The sequence below is a fragment of the Hippocampus comes genome, unplaced genomic scaffold (assembly GCF_001891065.2).
Source record: "Hippocampus comes isolate QL1 unplaced genomic scaffold, H_comes_QL1_v1.1 scaffold458, whole genome shotgun sequence".
In the NCBI taxonomy this organism is placed as follows: domain Eukaryota; kingdom Metazoa; phylum Chordata; class Actinopteri; order Syngnathiformes; family Syngnathidae; genus Hippocampus; species Hippocampus comes.
Genome location: NW_017805628.1, coordinates 463,389 through 483,698, shown reverse-complemented (window position 1 = coordinate 483,698; position 20,310 = coordinate 463,389). Strand labels below are relative to the sequence as shown.

Below are 20,310 nucleotides of genomic sequence, written 5' to 3'. Positions count from 1 at the left end.
CCCCTTTCCCCAAAAAGTGACTCCCAGCCAAGTGAAGCAGTCAATCACGAGAAGGTGATGAACGCGGCAATAAAGAATGTTGCTTGTGTTCTCATCCAGAAGAGAAAATCAGATGGAATCGAGTTAGTCGAAGTATGTCAGCAATGTTTTCAATTCCTCACACTTTGACTAAGTACTTGCCGTACATCACTCTTTGACATGTCCTGAAACTAAATGATTAGATTTTCATGCTCTAAATACACTTCACTGGCTGGCCGCAGCTTTAGGCACTCCTGAAACACTTCAATCCAAAAATTGTGTGATTCAAAATGGATAAAAATCTAGAGTGCACACAGCCAGCCCTCGCATTTGATATTATTATGTCCAAGCTAAATGAACAAATAGCAAAATGATGTGTGTGGTTGGGGGGGGGGGTCGTACAGGACAGTAGATGAACACGTTTGCCACATATACAATGACATAATTAATCCATGGATGGAATAATATTTCTCCGGTTTGAATGCCATCAAAAACTGATGCACATGAAGAATGTGTCGAATCAATCCATAAATTAGCAATCATTTGCCAATAGAGCTGATACACAAAGGTAAAAAAAAATGAAGGATTCTTCGAAAAATATTCTGTGGATACGCAAAATATTGATGATCATACTAATCGTACTAAATTAAACATGTCCAGTCATCAATGTCAGTAATGAGAATATATTGTGCGCAGCACAATAAAAAATACATAGCGGTCATCGATGGTCATACATTTCTTTTGACTGCTCTCGTTTTTCTCGCTACGTAGTTCCAGTGCACCTCAGGAACTGTCCAGTGAGTGTTCATGTAAGCAGAGAGAGATTTAGCTGGATCGTTGCTGCTTTGCGGTTATCGCGCTCAAGAAGCAAAACATGATTGAGGAAGGTGTCGCGGGGAGGCGCCCGCCGACACAAATGGACCATAAATAGGGTTGCGTGGCATTGCATCAGGTGCCTGCTCATTAATCCTGGCGGGGCTACGTGCAAAACAAACAGTGCTAATTAAATCCCTTTTGCATGTTAGGACTTGAGTACACTTTGTGCATAACATAAACTACACTGCAGTGCAAATAGTTGTGCTCGAGGAGGACGCTTGGGAATTTCATAGCCGGTTCCTCCAACAGTTTCGCATCGACATTAGCCTTTCGAGTCTCTGCATAGTGAAAATAAATGCCTTGTAAATTTGACATCCCACAAAGAAGGGTGACGTTAACCACCCTGCCAAATAAGGAAAAAAAATCACAAAGTAAATAAAATAAGCTTTCAAATTGTGAAACCAAGCTGTGGGCGTGTCCAAATGTGCTGACACAGCTGAAAAATGGATGCCACTTCATTCTCTTTTTCATTCCCTGTTCCAGTCGTGAAAATGTCGCCGCTTAAAGTCTTGAATCCCAGGAGCTCGCAGCGGGTTTTTTTTTTCCATGTCGCAACAACGAGGCACTCCACAGTGGACACGCCAACAGGCTCCCTCCACATTTGAGGACGTTTTCAGCAATTATCCTCAAACATGTCTAATGTATTTCAAACCAACTCAGAATTCACCTTTGAGGTTTTTCTTTTTTCTTTTTTTTTTTTAAACATTGTATGTTGTTCCCCCGCCAGGTTGTCCATGAGCCCCGAGGAGCACAGCGACTTCTGGAGGAAGGTCCAGTTCACTGTGGACAAGGACGTGGTGAGGACAGACCGCAGCAACCAGTTCTTCAGGGGCGACAACAACCCCAACGTGGAGATCATGAGGTGAGACTTTCTCTCTGTGCTCTCCCCCAGCAGCCTCTCGGGAGCCACAAATGAGTTTCATGCTTTATTGGCTTTGGCTAAGCAAGGCACTTTAACTTGCGCGTGCGCAAAGCTAATGGACATCCAAACGAGGAACAAGAGGATTTCAACAGAGGTCCTCCTTATCTTGCATATTTTTGCAGTTGTCTCGCTCATCTGCGGTGCAGAAATCTAATAGATAAAAAAAAAAAAAAATCTCAAAATTGCTGCCAAGCTTATCATTGCATCTTTACTCATCCAACCCACAGCAGAGGCTGCACCCCAGAGTCCTCTCTGAGGCTGGTTTGCGTTTCCCCTTTCTTGACACGCTTTCATATTGTGACATGAACAAAAATGTCCTCAAGGCTTTCCTTCTCTGTTTTTGAGACAGCTTAATTATGCATGAGTGCTACCAGAGACACTTTAAAGTGCTATCCATAGAAAAAAAACACACACACTTGGGCGCACGCACCACGAGAAAGATCATTAAATAGGTTCCTAGTTACCATAGGCGTTGGCATGGCAACCACTTACAAGTAGGGGTTGTTGTGTGTGGGTTTTTTTTTTGTTTGTTTGTCTTTTGCACTGAACCAGATGTTCGAATGTTCAGTCCGTCTGGGCGGGACCGCGCTTCTCAGCAGTGTGCTCATGGGCACGTCCATAAAAGATGCAGTCATGTTTATAATTTCACGGTGCCGCTTCATGCTTATGTTTTCATGCGGAACCTCCAAAGTGCAGTTCCCTGCCGATGGTTAACTTCAAAGTTGTTGTAATGTAATGACGAATAGCCCGTAGGAAACAGTGTCTATCAGTGTTAACCCAGTCATTTATTTACGGTACAGGAAATGTTTTAAGCAACATTTTTAACACCCACATTAACTGCCAAAATGAAAGGTCAATCTCTTTATAATGAAATGGAAATAAATGAAAACATCTCACCGTTTGAAGATGCTTGACAGACAGGGAGCATGGAAGGAGTTTGCAGAGTGAAACTGTGCTTTGTCGATATTAACACAAAAACATATGTTGCATGTCTGTGGAAAAAAAATAAATGTCACAAGACCTGCTGACGTCCCGATAAAGGACTTGTTGAGACCCCTTTTTTCCGTGCAGTAATAGAATTGCAAAATTTGAACAATAGCACAAACGGCTAAAGTAGTGTTGCATAGTGTACCAAAAAATTGCCACCCACCCCCTTGGCGAAAATACTATACCACGTTTATTTTAATAAGTACCAGTAACGTTTAGACACTTTTTTTCCCTTTTTTTTTAAAGTGAGCGGTGCCTTTTTTGGCATAGGTGCATGAAGCATGCAGTGTCATCTGGAATTATTTTAGCTACGCTGCCGACAGGCACGTCAAAGTCTGTCTGCACGGCATTTTCGGAAGCTGTCGGAAAGGGAGCGTCATTCGACGCCATCGTTAATTATAACACGAGTTCAAAACAACAGCAGGTTAGCATGTGACACATTTGGGAAAACTTGCCTTCAAGCCACCAAACGAGCCAATCGTTTTGTGATAAGCAATTTTCTTCGCGACCTGATTACATTTGACGGGTAATTAAGAAATTCTGCTGTTTGTGCGATAGGTTACGCAGCCTACAGTTATACAGCACAATTGCATTGAGTCATTAACTGTCAGATAAAGACGTGCTTGACAGTAAACGTGTAAACGTAATATTTTCTGTGCAAGAAAACAAATGCTGTACTGTGTAGAAACTCGCTGACATTTCGTTCTTTCCCCTTTAGGCGTATCCTGCTCAACTACGCCGTGTTTAACCCGGACATGGGCTACTGCCAGGGTATGTCAGACCTGGTGGCCCCGCTCCTGACCGAGATCCAAGACGAAAGCAACACCTTCTGGTGCTTTGTGGGCCTCATGGAGAACACCATCTTCATCAGCTCGCCGCGTGATGACGACATGGAGAGACAGCTGGTAGATTGAAATTGCAAAGGTGTCTCCCCCCCACTGCCCCCAATATGTGAAGCTGGCTGTAAGGTGTGCGCATATGTGCGTAGATGTACCTGCGGGAGCTGCTGCGCCTCATGCTGCCTGATTTCCACCAGCACCTTACAGCCCTGGGCGAGGACGGCCTCCAGCTGCTCTTCTGCCACCGCTGGATCCTCCTTTGCTTCAAGCGCGAGTTCCCTGACACGGACGCTCTGCGCATGTGGGAGGCCTGCTGGGCTCACTACCAGGTCGCTGTCGCTCTCTGGAGAAACGTGCATGCACACACAAACACACACACACACACACACACACACGTTTAGGGGCACCGTATTTCAGCATGATTTGTTTGAGTCAGCCGAGGGTGCAAGCTGTCTACTTGAAAGCTTGACCACAGACTACAGTACAATATGCCCTTCAAATGTCATTATTATACATCTTAATGTTGAAGTGGAATCGTCACGATATTTTTACCTATATAAGGACTTCAATGTGTATTTATATATATATATGTCATTCATAATTGAAATGAATGAAAATGTTCGAAAACAATTTTTTAAGCACTGATTGCATGTTCCTATATATATATATTTTTAATGATTCTGTACAACCAGGAGAAATAATAGCTCGATAAACTCGTATGATACTTACAACTATTTCGATTAACTAAATAAATGAAATTGCGAATTACCAAATGATTCTTTTAAAATATCCATCCATCCATTTTCTGAACCGCTTTATCCTGTCGCGGGGCGTGCTGGAGCATATCCCAGCCGTCCGTCTTCGGGCAGTAGGCGGGGGACACCCTGAACCGGTTGCCAGCCAATCGCAGGGCACACAGAGACGAACAACCATCCGCGCTCACACTCGCACCTAGAGACAATTTAGAGTGTTCCATTAACCTCACATGCATGTTTTTGGAATGTGGGAGAAAACCCACCCAGGCCAGGGGAGAACATGCAAACTCCAAACGGGAATGCCGGAGCCGGGATCGAACACTCGACCGCTGCACTTTGCGGTTGACGCGCTAACCATTGGCCCACGAGCCTCCTCTTTTAAAATATAATTTCTAAAATATTTTCAAAATACAAATGGATAGAAGTGGAAAATAGTGACTCATAATTTTATCTGCAGCTTTTGGTCTTTTTTTTTTTATCTTAATATTTTAATATTAATTAGCAAAATGAACACTAAACACTGACATTACATAAAGCAATTCAATGTCCTCATGCATTTTTTTTGTTAGCTGCGGGTCTCAAGTGCAATAAATAACAAATGGTATGAATATAATAGGAACAATAGTGTTGCCCAAAAATGAAGAGCCCCAAATCTCCCTTTTGCAGACAGATTACTTCCACCTGTTCCTGTGCGTGGCCATCATCGTCCTGTACGGCGAGGATGTGACAGATCAGCAGCTGGCCACCGACCAAATGCTGCTGCACTTCAGCAACCTGTCTATGCACATGAACGGAGAGTTGGTGCTACGCAAGGTGACGCAAAAAACACACGCCGCCTTCCATTTTGCGTCCACCCCGATGCACTGCTTGCATTATCTTGCCGTCTTGGATTCTTAAAAGGCAAAAGAGGGATATCTATTTTGATATATACAGTATATACATATATATACATACAGTCATACCTCGGTTTTTGACCAGAATCCGTTCCAGAAGGCTGTTCGAAAAGCGTTTTTTTTTTTTTTCCGAAATCCTAAACAATTTTATTAGCTCATGATTAGGGGCTAATACATGATCCAGAAATCACATAAAAAAGTCAGATTTGCGTCAATCACAACAAACACGTCTGCTCACAATGAACGCTACACGAGGAAGTGTAGGAAGTAAGGAAGCCGGAGAGGAGTCGAGTGGCGTATTCGGGTTTGCTCAATTTGGGAGAAAACAGGTTTTCGGCCGTAATCCGAGGTATAAAAATCTCGAATTTTTTGGTCAAAAAACGATTTGGTCGAGAACAGAGATGTTCAAAAACCAAGGTTTGATGGCTGTTTAAAAGTGCTCTATAAATACAGTTGAGTTGAGTTGAGTATACATATAAACCGCTCTAGTAGCATGTTACATCCTAAGATAAGGCTATTATGACATTCACTAAATTGTAGTATAAACCGCTCTGGAAAAATTGTGAGACCACTACAAAATAATCACTTTCCGTCCTCTCTCTCTCTCTCTCTTTCTCTTCTCTCTCTCTCTCTCTCTCTCTCTCTCTCTCTCTCTCTCTCTCTCTCTCATTTTTGGTCTCTTTTATTCTAAGAACAACTGACACATGACTCCCGAATTCAAAATACAAATGCTGTCGTTTCGCTTCATTTGCGTGAAATGAAAATGGTCTCAACAATGGTTCCAGACGCTTTCATGGTCTCCCAGACAGCTGGAACTTAAAGAACTCCTGTAACAATCCACGTAACCATTACAGAATTAAAGAGTTAAAGCACATTACAGAAATCCCTCGTTTATCGCGGTTAATGGGGACCAAAACCACCCGCGATAAATGAAAATCCGCGAAGTAGCGACCAAATAACATATTAAATTTCTTTTTTTTTTTTTAAGTCCGCAAACGGTCCGCGAGAAGCTGCGAAAGTCAGCAACACAACAGCGAGTCACATAGAGCAACATATGCAGTACTGTACTCCATGATTTTTTTTATTTTTTTATTTTTTTTATTTTTATTTTTTTATGAATGTTTGAAAAAATCCACGATAAACGAACCGCGAAATAGCGAGGGATCACTGTATTGCAAAGCATTCAACCATGTGGAATTTTTTTAAAAATTATATTCCACTAACATATACTGTCACCGGGTGTGACTCTGCATTTGTGATGTTGAGAATTTTCCAAGCTCCAACTGTCTGCGAGGCCGCGATGTGGCATCAAATTGACAACTGAAGAGGAAAAAAAAAAAAGGGATGGCACCATCCATGAATAGCCGTTGGCTTGCCTATCATCAGCTTAGCGTCAACTCCAAAATAAAAACTGAAGGCGGTCCTGACTCACTGACGACTAAAATAGGTGATCGGGGGTTGCCGTGGCAACATCCAAAACACTGTCTGTCTAATTCCAAGTCAATTTGCTCATCTGGATGGTTTTCAAGTCCGTTTTCCTCAATGTTGCCATTTGACATGAAGGGAGTGTCGCGTTGTGGCACTTTGTCGCAGCGCTCCCCAAGCTGCCCCACACGGGCTGCGACGTGTTTACTGGCCTTGTTGTGGTGCGGCGGGCGAGCAGCGAGGATTTATGTGGAGCGAGTGTGCCGCCGCCTGCGTCCTCATGTTTATGGATGCAGCAGCCATCGCGTTAGCATGCGGCCCATGTTCTGCTCTTGTTTATTTCCCATTTGAATCACTGTTTTTTTTTTTTTCCCCCATCGCCAACGAGCAGAATGACCTTGAAGATTTGTTCACCTCAAGGTCATTGATTATATTAAAAGCCGTGTGTTATGAAAATGCGCAACAAGCTGCTTTGCATCCACTGCTTCAAAGCTCTCCGGGTTGATCTTGTTTCCACCCCTTCCTCCCTCCAGGCGCGCAGCCTCTTGTACCAATTCCGCCTCCTACCCAGAATCCCTTGCAGCCTCCATGACTTGTGTAAACTGTGCGGGCCGGGCATGTGGGATAGCCGCTACATTCCCGCCGTGGAGTGTTCGGGCGAGCACCCGGACTCGCGGTGCTGCCCTTACGGGGGCACGTCCACGCCGCTGCCCTCCTCGCCCGCGCCGTCCTGCTCGCCCTCAAGAGGCGCCAAATCCCGGGATATTTTCACCTTCAGGAAACAGTCCTGAGGAAGAGCCACGTCTTGCATCGTCCGGGCCGGCCGGGATCCCTGGACTTTTTTTCTGGAGTCGACATCTCGCTGAGGACATTTGGCACCAGAGTCTTTCATGTGGCGCGGCGTCACACGAGACCCGAGGTCGGCGAAGCCTCTCTTTCCCCTTTTGAAGCGCAGCGGACAATGGGCAGCCATTCTGGCAGCCCGCCGTGACCTCATGTTGCAGCGCGCCTCTGCCTCTGCCTCTGCCTTGGCACTCTTCCATGAGCTTTATGTGGGTCGCACGGGGTTGAAGCGGGGTCGGCGGCGAACCGCCACGGATTCCTGCAGACTCTGACCGGCGCGGGTCAAAACTGTACACTGGGAATCGAATTCATTCAGAGCGAGTGAACTTTTAAACGGGCTCGCATCCTGACAAAGACGCATTTGTCTTCAACTCTGTGTGCATATCTTTAGTAGAAGAGAAATATTTTTGAACAGGAACCCCTCGTGCGCCTTCTAGGGTGATTTCCATTTTCTCTGGATCCAAATCCATCCGTCCATTTTCTATACCACTTGCCCTCATTAGAAAGAGTTGGAGCTTCATTGGGCTAAAGTTTGAGTTGACAAAAAAAAAAAAAATCATCTTCACAATAAATAGTCAACTGAAGCAAATCTTTACGAAGTCAATGATTAGTCAACAGGACAATAAAAGCAAATCGTTCGCCTAATAGCCACATTTAATGTTTTCAGACAAACAAACACAACAATTTCAACCGAGTGCAGTTGTCTCCATTCAACTTTTGCAAATGGCCGTGACCTTGATGAATTTACACAAGCATGAAGGGGAAAAAAAACGTCGTTTTCAGAAAGCGCATTACTATTTTTATTGATATCTTGACAGCATGCTGAAAAACTATTATGCTCACGTTCTGTAAAAAAAACAAAACTGTGACCCGTTTCGGGTTTTGAGGCTCCACGTGGAGTGCATTGTGTACCCTCTAACTTTTATTCAACCATAAAACCATCGCGCGATTGTTAAGGAAGTTGCCACAAAAAGAGGAAGTGGGCAAGAATGAAGTTAATTTTTGCAAGGCTTCCTCAGCCCCATTTGCTGACTGGACTTGCCACGTCTTGCATGCAATTTGACGACTGCGTGTGTGTTTATGCGCCGTGACATGGTGGCAACCTGCAAGCCTCCTGCCCAAATTCACATTCCTGGATAGTCTCCAGCTCCACCTTGAACCTAATAAGAATAGGCGGCCCAGAAAATGAATGAATGGATGGATGGATGGCATCCAAACTCCACACAGGAAGTGCCGGTGTAGGTATTTCATGTATTTCGCAATATTCTATATCCTTGCATGTCGAGCACACAACTATGCCTGCCTATCTTTAACGGACACAGCCACAAAGCAGAGGAAAGCGTGAACACGTTTGCTGAACTTTGTTGTTCCGTCGCGATGCTTCCAGGGTAGGCGGAAGTGAGCTGGGGGTGCGCTCAAGTCACCCGTTTAGTTCCCCTTGATGATGCCACGAGCTGCATTTCCACCAAGCGGCAGGTTCGCTTCGGCCTGAGTTTTCAATCGGAATGGACGTTTGAATGACTTTCGGAAAGTTCCGTTAATAGTTAGATATAATGAGACCAACTGAATGGTTTGCAGTGGTGTTTGTGGCAGCCATTTTAATTTTCGGGTGCTTATAAGTCACGTTTTAGTCATCTCCATGTGGGATAGTTTTGCTCACTGAAAATTCACCAAGGTTTTAGTCACATTTTTAGCATCAATAAGTCGAAAATTCCATTTGCTCAGGTAATGACCGATCGTGGCTCAGCTTCAGAAAAGAGGTGAGCCCCTGATTGGACGTTACCTGAGCAAGAGCGAGGTCGTTTTTACCCCTTGGGATGGCTAAAAAAACAACAACAAAAACGTGTGGATTTTGTCGCTTAACTTATTCCACAAACACATTGCTGTCAAGAATATTTGGGGGTTGACTTCCCCTTTTAACTATGAAGTATCCGGACAATTGGGTTTCTTTTGCTTTTGTATATGGAGGGAAGAGCACCAGGTGTGAAATGCTGCATTCGCCTCCGTTTTTGACATTCACTCAAACATGACTCAATCTGACCGTGGGCAGTGACTAGAGCCGAGATGGCCACCTTCAATGCTGGAGAGCGCCACAATTTTTCATCAGCTTCTTCAATATGGACACGATACGCAAGTAATCTATCACGTTTAATCTATAAAAAAAAAAAAAGAAAATTGCTGTTCTGTAACGCCAGTGATAATAATCAAGCAACGCATGTCTAAAAGTTTACACGATACAGGCAACGAGTAAATAGGTGTCTATCTGCGAATCACGTACGTTTGTCGTCGTCGATGAAAACAACTCGGATGTTCCGATGGTATCCGCAAAAAATAATAATTAAAAAAAAATCTTTGTAACAACAATCTTTTCTGACAATGGGAATCTTACGTACTGCTTGGTGGAAACGGTGCTATGAAGCCAAAAAAATAAGTGAGCTACACAGCAGCCAAAGAGAGCAAAAAATAAAAATTGTGCCAACCAAGAAAAGAGACGTTGAAGGCTCAAATTATCAACAAAAATCACCCCGCTCTCCCCCCGCCACCCCCATCTGCTTCCTCTTCACCTTAAGCGACAGTCGGTGTCTTGCTGCCATTCCGTCCAAATATTTGCTCGCTTCACTCGCGCTTAACAGACTCCGAACTCTTTATTGTGTGCGCGCGTGTAAACTGGAGTGACCTTTTAAAACATCTGGAAGAAAACCAAGAGCTTTTTAGCAGATTTTTTTTTCTCAAAAAGGGGGTGTGAGGCACCAGTGTCCTCCAGGGGGTGTGCAACATAAAAAAGGCTTTGTTTAGTTTATTGGGGCTTGTCTTTTTTTTTTCCCAAATGTTGAAATCATGGGAATCTACCCCAAATCACAACAGCTCATTTTTGCATGACTTCTTCACAATCGAGTGATTCTATGGCACTAAATGTGATCAGTTTTATTAATTGGAATGTACCAACAGTTAAAAATCAAGGTATGATAAATATGCCTGTTCAGCAATTTATTATTATGATTATTTTTTTGTTATTCCACCTTAGTTTCAGAAAAGACAATCTACCCCTTTAAGCAGTATTTATTTTTATTGATTATTTGACAAGATGGCTGCATTTAAATGGGTGAATTTAAACTCTTTGGACCAATTCTTAATTTGATTTTGGTTCTCTTTGACATCATTGATCTGTAATCTAAATAAGAAAAAAAAGACCAAACCCTCTTCGCTTAAAAGAATTGCGGAGTTTGCTTGAGGTCAAGTTGAAGGTCATGTTAATCATAAGCCCTCTTACTACCTAATCTTTTCAAACCTTCAGGGATTGTTCATGTCAGCTTTGTCAGTGACGATCATGCCAGTCGAATCCAAGATGCTGACGGGGAATTTCCAACTGCTGCAACTTTCAACCTAAACATTTAGCCCGCATTCGATGAAACCATCAGGCGGGGGGGGGGGGTCATCAAACTGCGTGTGCGTGCGCGCGTATGTGTGCGCTCCACCGGCTGTCTCTGAATGAGTGCCTCTATTTAAAGGGGTGAAAGTCCAAACAAGACCTCAGTGTTGTGTTACGTCACTTGAGCCTTTTCTTGGTATTCATTTACACAACGAAATAAATGAGTATAGCTCTGCCTTCACGTCCTTGACTTTTATTGAACCAAATGAAAATAAATCACCACGTGACACTTGAGTGGGGAATGTGTTCTTTATGCAGAATTTAAACATCCTGCGCATTATCAACGGTAGCATACATTCTGTCGATTGTATCGTTCCTTCACTCAATTCAAATCGACAAGGATCGTATCGATAAGCAGAAACGCTCGCGTGCGTGATTGATTGATTTTCGTCTCCGGGAGGAACATCCCCTTTGCCGCCATTGTGCGAACGTGCGTCGCAGGATCGTCTCAGTCATTTCTTACTTTCCGTTTGAACCCGTCTCTCCGTGGGAATCACATTAATGCATGCATGGCGTCGCTCGAAAAGCTTCCCGAGGCAAAATGAGTCGGAAATGGCTTGAACCCGCACCCCAACGTCGCCCCGGAGGTGGCTTAATCTATCGTAAGCAATTTTCTACTGTACGTGTGATTATGGGCCTGTGCGGGAGACCCCGTGCAGGACTCCCCCTCCCGCTCCCGCTCCCTCACCCCCATCGCCTTTCCCCTAGCAGCTCGCCGCTTGTGATGTTCGCAGCCGTCTGCAGGCAATTACGAGCCATTAGCCCCCCGATTGATAGGCCCTCTGAGGACTAATGCTCAGCAGAATGAGATAAAGACAAAATGACAGTATGGATGGAAATGAATAACACGCCACCTATTATGAAGTCATATCCTTGACCTCGTTTTTGCCGGCTTTGCGTCATCTAAAACAAACACGCGCACACACACACACACACACACACACACACGCGTAAAGGCTGCGACATTAAAACACAGCTGCACTTGCTTGAGCCTGCTGAGCCACATGAGAAAAGAGGTGTTTTAACCTCTTTCTTTAATAACACTGGTCAACAGCAAACTTGATACACTCGATAAAGAAAAAAAATCTGAATCAACACACACAAAAAACAAAATCTAGAACAGTGGTGGCCAATCCGCGGCTCGCGAGCCGCATGCGGCTCTTTGGCTGGTTGAATGCGGGTCCTGGGCTTTCACACGACAAGTGTCGAAAACGCCTTGCCGGTGGCAATGCCATTCAAACAACGGCACTAAATACACAGACCGTACTACGTCAGCCTATCATCAATACCGTTACTTGATTGACACAGAGGGCAACGAGTCAGATGACTGCATCCCCTCTCATGCGCAAACAATGGTGCTAAACGCTAAGCTAATAAGCTAATTACCTCTAGTGCTTAGCTAGTCAGCGAATTACCTCTGTTTATATTTTTATGGCAGGGGTGCCCAATACGTCGATCCCAATTGGCCAAGAGCCAGCAGACTGGCCCCAAATCGACCGTGAGTGGGGGGGGGGGATATGTGTGTTTGTGTCTTTAGGTTTCGTTCATGTTCAGGCCGTTCTGGCTGTTGCTCATCATGGCATGCGTGCATATGTGCGTGAGTGCATGGTGGGCACCCACGTGCGTGCGTGCGCGTGTGTGTGTGTGGGTGCGTTTGTGTGTGTGTGTGTGTGTGTGTGTGTGTGTGTGTGTGTGTGTGTGTGTGTGTGTGTGCGCATGCGAGGATGAGATGCCCATGTGTATGTGGCTCTTTGCAGTAACACAGTAAAAAAAAAAAGGCTCTTAGCCTCTGACTGGTTGGCCACCCCTGATCTAGAAGGTACTTGGATCTCTGACTAAAAAAAAAAAAAAAAAAACATTGTAAATATTTCTTGACCAGTGTAATCAGCAGTTGAACCAAAAACACCAGTTTCTGACCCAACTCCGCAAAACCAAGATTTTAGTGCAAAGAACCACCAGAGTAGATTTTTAAGCTAATATGTTTGCACTGACAAGACTACAAAATTGTTTTTAATGGCAAAGTAATCATTAATATACAGCAACTTTGAAAAATGCAGTGAGCAACGCTAACTCACTGCATGGCTTGAGTTGATCATCAGTGACTTTTTTTTACATGGTGTTCACCATTCACTTCCTGAACTATGTCATCTTGTCTATTGTGATGCACGCTTTATGGTAACTATCGTGACACACATTTAAAAAAAAAAAAAAAAAAAATCATACACATACTCTGTGCATGTATGAGATGCCGAAACTTGTCCGAGCTCCAACGTGGCAGTCTACATCCTCTACCCAAAAGCTGTGCTGACCCTTTGCGCCCCTTGTTTGCACAGGTGTGCCTAATGTTGTGGCCTCACACCCCTCCCACACTCCCACCGTCGATTCTCTCAATTGCGTGCCACCGCCCATCAAATGTCACGCTCTCCCTTGCCTGTCACAGGGCCAGCGTGCGCAACAACCCCAGCCTGTCGCCCTCTAATGAGCAATTACGCGCCTCGGCTTCTCCACCTGCAGCCGGCCGGGCTGCGAATGAGCTTGGGCCCATTAGGATGGATGTCCGGCTGGGTTCTTTTATAGAGATGGGGGGGTGGGGGGTGTTGGCTTCTCTCTTTCCTTCGCTCTACTGCTATGCACCCTCCGGATTTGTTAATGAGCCTTTCAGGGTTACAGGCTGAGAGGCGTACTGGCCCCTTCATTCATGTTTTTTATTTTATTTTAGGAAGTACGAGGGGAAAAAAATCCCAGAAAAAAGGAAAAATACCCAAATTGGGAAATTTTTTTTAGAAAAAAAATCAGCAAATATGCAAATCCACGGGTGCCGAACTGCGAATGTGCAGCTGTCGGCTAAAGCATTAAGGAAACACAGTTTTCAGGTTAAAGCGCGTTCAGTGTGTGTCGTCGCCAACAACTGGTCTGGCATGCTCATTGCAGCATTGCTTTTATAATGTAAAGCGAAGACAACAGTACCAGATTTTATTCAATGAATTTAATTCACACGAAAATACTGCTGTGTTTATATAAATTATTTTAAATGGTTTATATTCCTTTGCCATATTTAAAACCTTAAAATGGGAAAAAATATTTGGATATTTTATTATTGCAAAAACAATTGATGGAACTGGTGGAGGGGATCGGTATAGAACGCTATACATAGACATACTTGTCGACTAATTTGCCTCAAAGTGTGGTGTTGCTGCATTTCATCAGATTCAAAATGGCATTTCTAATCCTTATCTATGTGGCCTTTTTATTTGAATTTGCAAATTGTTCGTCTCAATATGAATGGATGAAAAATCGCCTCATTCAATCTGTCCCAAGTTGTCTTGAAATTGATCTCGAGGCTTTCATGCAATCTTGACATCAATTCCTCCCCAGTCTCAAGCACAGTTGTCCTTTTCCGACAGACATTTCACTCCATGCAAAGTGATGATCACGTATGGCGGGAGATATGCGTTAGCTCCACCACAATCATGTACCCCGAAAATAGACGTCTGATGCGAAATTGATTGACTTGGCCTTTTATCATGACAATAGCTTGTCTACGCCGCTTCGGTCCACGGTTAGGAGGCTCGTACGCGCTGCATCACCAAGTCATGCAAATGGTAATCAGGCTTTTTTTTTTTTTTTTCGCCACACAATGCAACAGCTCCAGGCAAGAGGGGGTGCTGAGTGAAGATGTGGGCGTGCGTATGTATGTATGTATGTATGTGTGTGTGTGTGTGTGTGTGTGTGTGTGTGTGTGTGTGTGTGTGTGTGTCAAGGCCCATGGGTTGCCGTTGCTCTCAACACATCTCCAGGTGTTATGTGCCACATTAACTTTGCAATATTGTGCAAGGGAGGGAGAGCGTGTGCATCTGTGTGAGCGAATGAGCGCGCGTGTGTGTGTGTGTGTGTGTGTGTGTGTGTGTGTGTGTGTGTGTGTGCGTGCGTGCGTGCGTGCGTGCGTGCGTGCGAATGAGAGAGTGTGCCTTAAAAAGTGTTTATGTGAAAGCAATTAGCATTTGTTTGATGTATTCGGGACCGAAGCCATTCAATGATTTTTAAAGACCTGTAGCATCATTTTAAAATCTATTCTCCAGCTGACCGGGCGCCAGGTTTAAACCCTTTAGGACTGGAATAAAGCATTCTGATCTCTTAGTTCTGGTGGTAAGAACCCAAGCTGCAGCGTTCTGAATGAGCTGCAGCTGTTTGATGCTCTTTTGAGGGAGTCCGGTCAGAACGTAATGATGATCGTAATCAAGTCTCCTGAAGATAAAAGCATGGCTAAGCTTCTTCTGTTTTGCTTGGAGCATGCAAGACTTCAGTTTGGAGATGGGGTTTTTTCAGCTGTAATCTTCGTGTTTGTGTTGATATGACAGCTTAAATTCCAGTCTGGGCCAATCAGCACCCTAAGGTTTTGCACCTGGTCTTTGGCTTTTAAAGACAGTGACTGGCTAGCGAGTCCACCAGGCACCCCCACTTCCTCCCACATTCCAAAAATGACCATGTTAGTTTCATTCAAATCAAAATAAGGCCGATATCAACCCAATACTGATACCTGAGAGTGATACTTGCCCATGCTATTGAGCTAGCCCTGACCATTTTTTTTTTCCTTTTGGCAGCAAACTCACTTTACTTGACAGCAGGCAACAGTTTGACAGATAATGAACAATTCTTTGAAAATAAAAATCTATAGAATTAAAGGTTGCGTGTGTGTAAAACAACCAACTTTATTTTGGTTTAGCTGGCGCTAGCTTAATGCTAACAGACAATGCAAAACTCCATAGACCCGCTAATACTACTGCAACAGTCAGTTGTGACCGTTGCCGTCATAAACGTCTGTCTGTATACCGCCCCCTGGTGGCCAGGAAACACACACACCAAAAGAAACATCGTGTGGAGCTGCAATGGATCAACGGCATTTGGATTCCTTTTAATTGGGAAATTGTTTTGCGTTACAAGCATGGTCACAGGATAAATTACATTTGTAATTTAAGACACCACTATACTTTCTGTAATGCCCTTGCATATGGGGAAGCCTGAAGAGTCGTTTTTTTTTAGTGTGCGCGTGTGTGTGTGTGTGTATTGTTGCTCAAGTCATCTTTTTTAGGTTGTGAGTCATCATGACAAGGGTGTTGTCGTGAGGTTGCCAAAGATGCGGTGACACATGAAGTCCCCCTGCTGGGCCTTAGCACGCCTCTGGGACGTTGAGCTCTGACGCAACTTCGACTCCCCCGCGGCCAGCAAGGTAAATAAACATGTGCGTGCGTGTGCGTGAGATCAGCCCTGCCTCCAAACAGTTTCTTAATACTCCTACAGATTAAGTGTCAGTCATCATACATTTATTGATTTCTGGACAGATCGTGATGGTAATCGCTTTCAATGTACGTATGTAGAGCCATTAATAGAAAAGTCACAGTTCATGTATTGATTGACAACGAGTATTACATTGAATGACAGTGCAGTCCTAAAAGCTTCCGTTAACATTTACTCGTGTGAAATGTGTCATTTTGTGGAGACTTTTCATTACTCGAACTTAGTACAAAATGTAATTGTATATCGTAACTAGTTTTTTGTTTTTGTTTTGTTTTTTTACAGGCTAACGTCATGTTCTACGGAACCCCGAAGGTAACGTGGTAGCGTTTATGTACTTCCGGGTCATCGTCCGCTGTAAAATGAAAGCAACAAAGATGGAGTGTTTTCACGCGACTTTAATTGAATTTGGCTTGAAATACAAAGACATAAAATCTTGATCTTAATCACGGTTTCCAAATAAGACAAAGATATCTGAAGCGTACTGACATCTCTCAAACACGCTAACGGCTACAGTTGCCAAATTGAACCGGAAGTGCATAAAAGCGCATTTAAAAAAGCTTCGCCTTGCACACAAACAAAACTTTGCCTTATCTCGGAATCTTTGCGAGGGAAGACGTTTTTTTGTTGTTGCTTGTTTTACATAGTTTTTTTTGGGGGGGGGGTTGGGCGGGTTGGGGGTGAAATGATGATTCCATTTAGTTTTTTTCAGAGCAAACAGTGATATTTTTAAGGTGCAATGAAGTATTTTATCATATAATCTAGCGTTTCGGGCGACTTCATTTGGGATTTAAAGTGTCAAGTAGAATAGTTTGTGGATTTGGGTGAAATAGTTTTCATGCTGAATACAGTGTTTTCATTGTGGGAAAAATAGTTTGGTTTTGAATGTCGTGTTTCTATAGTTTTGTTGTGTTCTATTTGCTAAATGTCTTTTTACATTGAACTGACGTGTTGCCTACAGTGTTTTTAGGCAAATAGATCAAGTGTTTTGTGAGTAACTGAACTGCTCTTGTTAACAATTGTGGTTTTAATGCTTAAGTGTAAGATTTAATGCTTTGTTCAGTGTGGCTTTCTTATGTGTCTTGTGGTTAAGTGCTGTGATTTTACAATTGATATAGTGTTTTGTTTAATGTAGTATTTTTGCATGGTCAATATGGTGATTTCCTGTCAAATTTACTATTTTGTATTGTGAATATACTGATGTTCCGTTTAAATGTAATGTTTTGGTCTCAAAAATTGTTACATTGAGTGATTTCCTGGTTAGATTTAGTGATATGGTAAAAACATATTGTTTTATGGTTTATTTACTGTTTAACTTGGATGTCTTGTGGAGTTAATATACTGTAGTATTGTTGAGGCAAAATGTGTTTGAATTTCTAAATGTAGTGATGTCATGTTTTGTAGTGTTGAGTGGATTTGGAGTCTCATTTCGTCAGCTATCCCAAGCACTCAAAAAAAAACATGCAATGTAAAATTTGAACATGAATTATTCATAAGATCACATTAATGAGTGCCGCATATAAAACACAAATTCAAACATCGCTTATATTTTGCCGCATATTTATGGCGATGTCAACAATTGTTTTTGTTTTCTGGTGGGAACACGCGCGTGCACGCACCCACACAAAGGTTCTGATGAAAACAATAAGAAGGTTACACCAATTAGAGTATATCGCGTGCAAACAAAGTGCCTCTCTGAGGAGCTCCTATAAAAACCATGTGTAATATCAGCAGGGCCGCCTAGTATTATCCCTCTTTAGCATTATGTGCCTCCGCAGCTCCCCTCAGGGCGACAAGACGCGCTCGTTCCAGCCTAATCACGCACCGTTTGCCTCTTTTTGGATGGGCCCTTGTGTCCTCTCGCTGTATGAATAATGCGCCGCCTCAGGCACCGTCAACTACGACGGCGGGGCACCCGTACGTATAGCCCGCGCTGTGGGGAGGACCTCCTAATCCAGGATTATTCCCCCAGACCTGCAGCCGGGTGGATTAAGGACGGAGATGGGGGAGGAGTGGGGGGGGGGAGTCGATTGGAAAAAGGGCAAAATCAGCACGTTTTCTCTGAGCAGCTCAGTGGATTAGAGGCCGGACTTTTTCCTCGACCCCAAGTGAGGGATGCCGAGCGTCTGTGTGCCAAATATGGACACGCAGAAGAGGGCACGAGGAATCACTTGTGCTCCGTGGCCAAATAATGTTTCTGTTCTTCGACATAGGTTGATACCTGATGTCTATGGCGTCCTCCTCAGCAGGGTTATTTCGATTGGACCGTGTCCCCCCGACTATATTTGAGCTGTTGTTTTTGATCTGTTTTTTTTTTTTAGCCTACTTGTAATGCCCTCTTAAAGTGGGAAAGGTGAGTTTACTTTTATGCAAGCAAGTATGTGTTTCTACATGATTTTTTTTTTTTGTTGCTTGATTTAGGATACAGAAGACACCCCCCCCCCCATACATTTCCACTTAATAACAAACAGCCAACCGGTTAAACAACAATTTCTGCGTCCTGTGCATCGCAGTACGTATACTATTTTCCTCCCTAGAAACAGTGTGAAAATGTTGATAAATCGCTCCATAAATTTTGCTCTATGAGATAAAGTGACATCAGAAGCACGGTAGCCTTTTTGCCAGCTAAAACGACACACTTACGAAAGCCTTGTTCATCAAAAAGTGATCGGTAGGAACGGCAACTGTGTCGGGCTGTCGGCATCAAAGTGTGTTGAGTCATTTGCATCTATTAACTTGAGTACTACTAGCGGGCTAGCCGCGCTCAATTTAATAGACCTGAATGACTCTGCAGTTCGATATCAGTGTAATTGTCCTATATTTTATCTACCTATCGATCTACCTATCGATCGATCGACCTATCGATCTATCTATATAATGTATGTATATAATGCAAGTGTTTGTTTGTTTGTTTTTTTGCTGCAAGTGCCTGTTCTCTAGCTGTCCAAAGTGTCCCCTTTGGATAATTTAGGCAGCCGCATGCCGACAGGTAAATACAGGAGACCCTCATCCTCCTCCGCTGTTGTGCTCTCATCTCCACTGATGCGTTCGCTGCTTTGTGGATTCGCCACTTTCCCCAGGTACTAGTTTCCAAGCAGACAACAGTGGGGCCCCAAGGAGCTGCTACTGTGCAGTGGAAAAGCAACATAAGTGACAAATGCCTCCGGGGGTGCAAGCGTGCAGCTGCAAACTGCCAGCCCTCATTAGAGAGGCCATCTACGCGCCGTGGTGATGCATTTGTACATTATAGCTTGGGTGGGCCCATGTGAGAGCAAATGTGGGGGGGAGTGAGTCAAAGCACTTACATTTGGAAGATCTTTGTTGCCAAAAACATCACTCAGGTTTGCTGCTTAATCCAGGCAGTAATCAGCGACTATTGATCGCACAGTAGTCGATAGTCGGCTCTCAAAGCGGCCGTGCGCCGATCAATGGCAGTCTGCTGCCGAGCTCCAATGGCTGAATTCTTTCTTTTTTCTCAATATAGCTTGTGAAAGTTTGTTCTTTTTTTTTTCTTTCTTCAAGCTGCTGTAAGGTTCAGAAGTCGCCACATAAATACACTTGACAATTCATTAGGTATACCTGCACAGTCTAATTCAAAGGTGTCCAAACTTTTTCTTCTAAGTGCCGCAAACAGACATTGCTCACCTTTTAATTTGTTTTTAACAAGTTAAGATCAATCCATCGTCGTAGATAAAAATCTGCAAAGTATGTATGTCCAAATATGATCAATTTCAGAATTTTTCCATGAATCCATACCGTGAGTCTGTCCCAACTTTGTCTGTTATCATCAGCCAATCTAAAGTGTTTAAAATAAGTTGAGAATAACTATCTTGTGAGCTCATAGAAAGAAAAAAAACATTAGGAAAACGCATCGGTTGCCCATAAAAACAGCAGCACCTTTCCTGAATCATGTAAACAGTCTCTCAGATGATTTCAAGTTTGGAATCCCGACACAGTGTTCAAAATGATGTCATCTTCAACGCCTTCATGTCATTCCAAATGGATTGCTGCACAATGTTGTGCGCATCCT

At 43.6% G+C, this 20,310-nt stretch overlaps 1 protein-coding gene across 4 annotated transcripts in view; it reads left to right on the top strand.

Annotated features, from left to right (window-relative positions):
- The window catches only part of tbc1d16 (TBC1 domain family, member 16), a 52,076-nt gene that overhangs the window by 18,011 nt on the left and 13,755 nt on the right, over positions 1–20,310 (top strand). For 3 of the 4 annotated variants that reach the window (XM_019881513.1, XM_019881512.1, XM_019881511.1), the window contains 5 exons: positions 1,622–1,756; positions 3,522–3,708; positions 3,792–3,971; positions 5,064–5,210; positions 7,249–11,169. In XM_019881513.1, the coding sequence (XP_019737072.1) occupies positions 1,622–1,756; positions 3,522–3,708; positions 3,792–3,971; positions 5,064–5,210; positions 7,249–7,506 (907 nt within the window). In that variant the 3' untranslated portion in view covers positions 7,507–11,169. Of the gene's footprint in view, positions 1–1,621; positions 1,757–3,521; positions 3,709–3,791; positions 3,972–5,063; positions 5,211–7,248; positions 11,170–20,310 lie in introns of those variants that run through there. The other variant, XR_002169609.1, reaches the window with a different exon arrangement.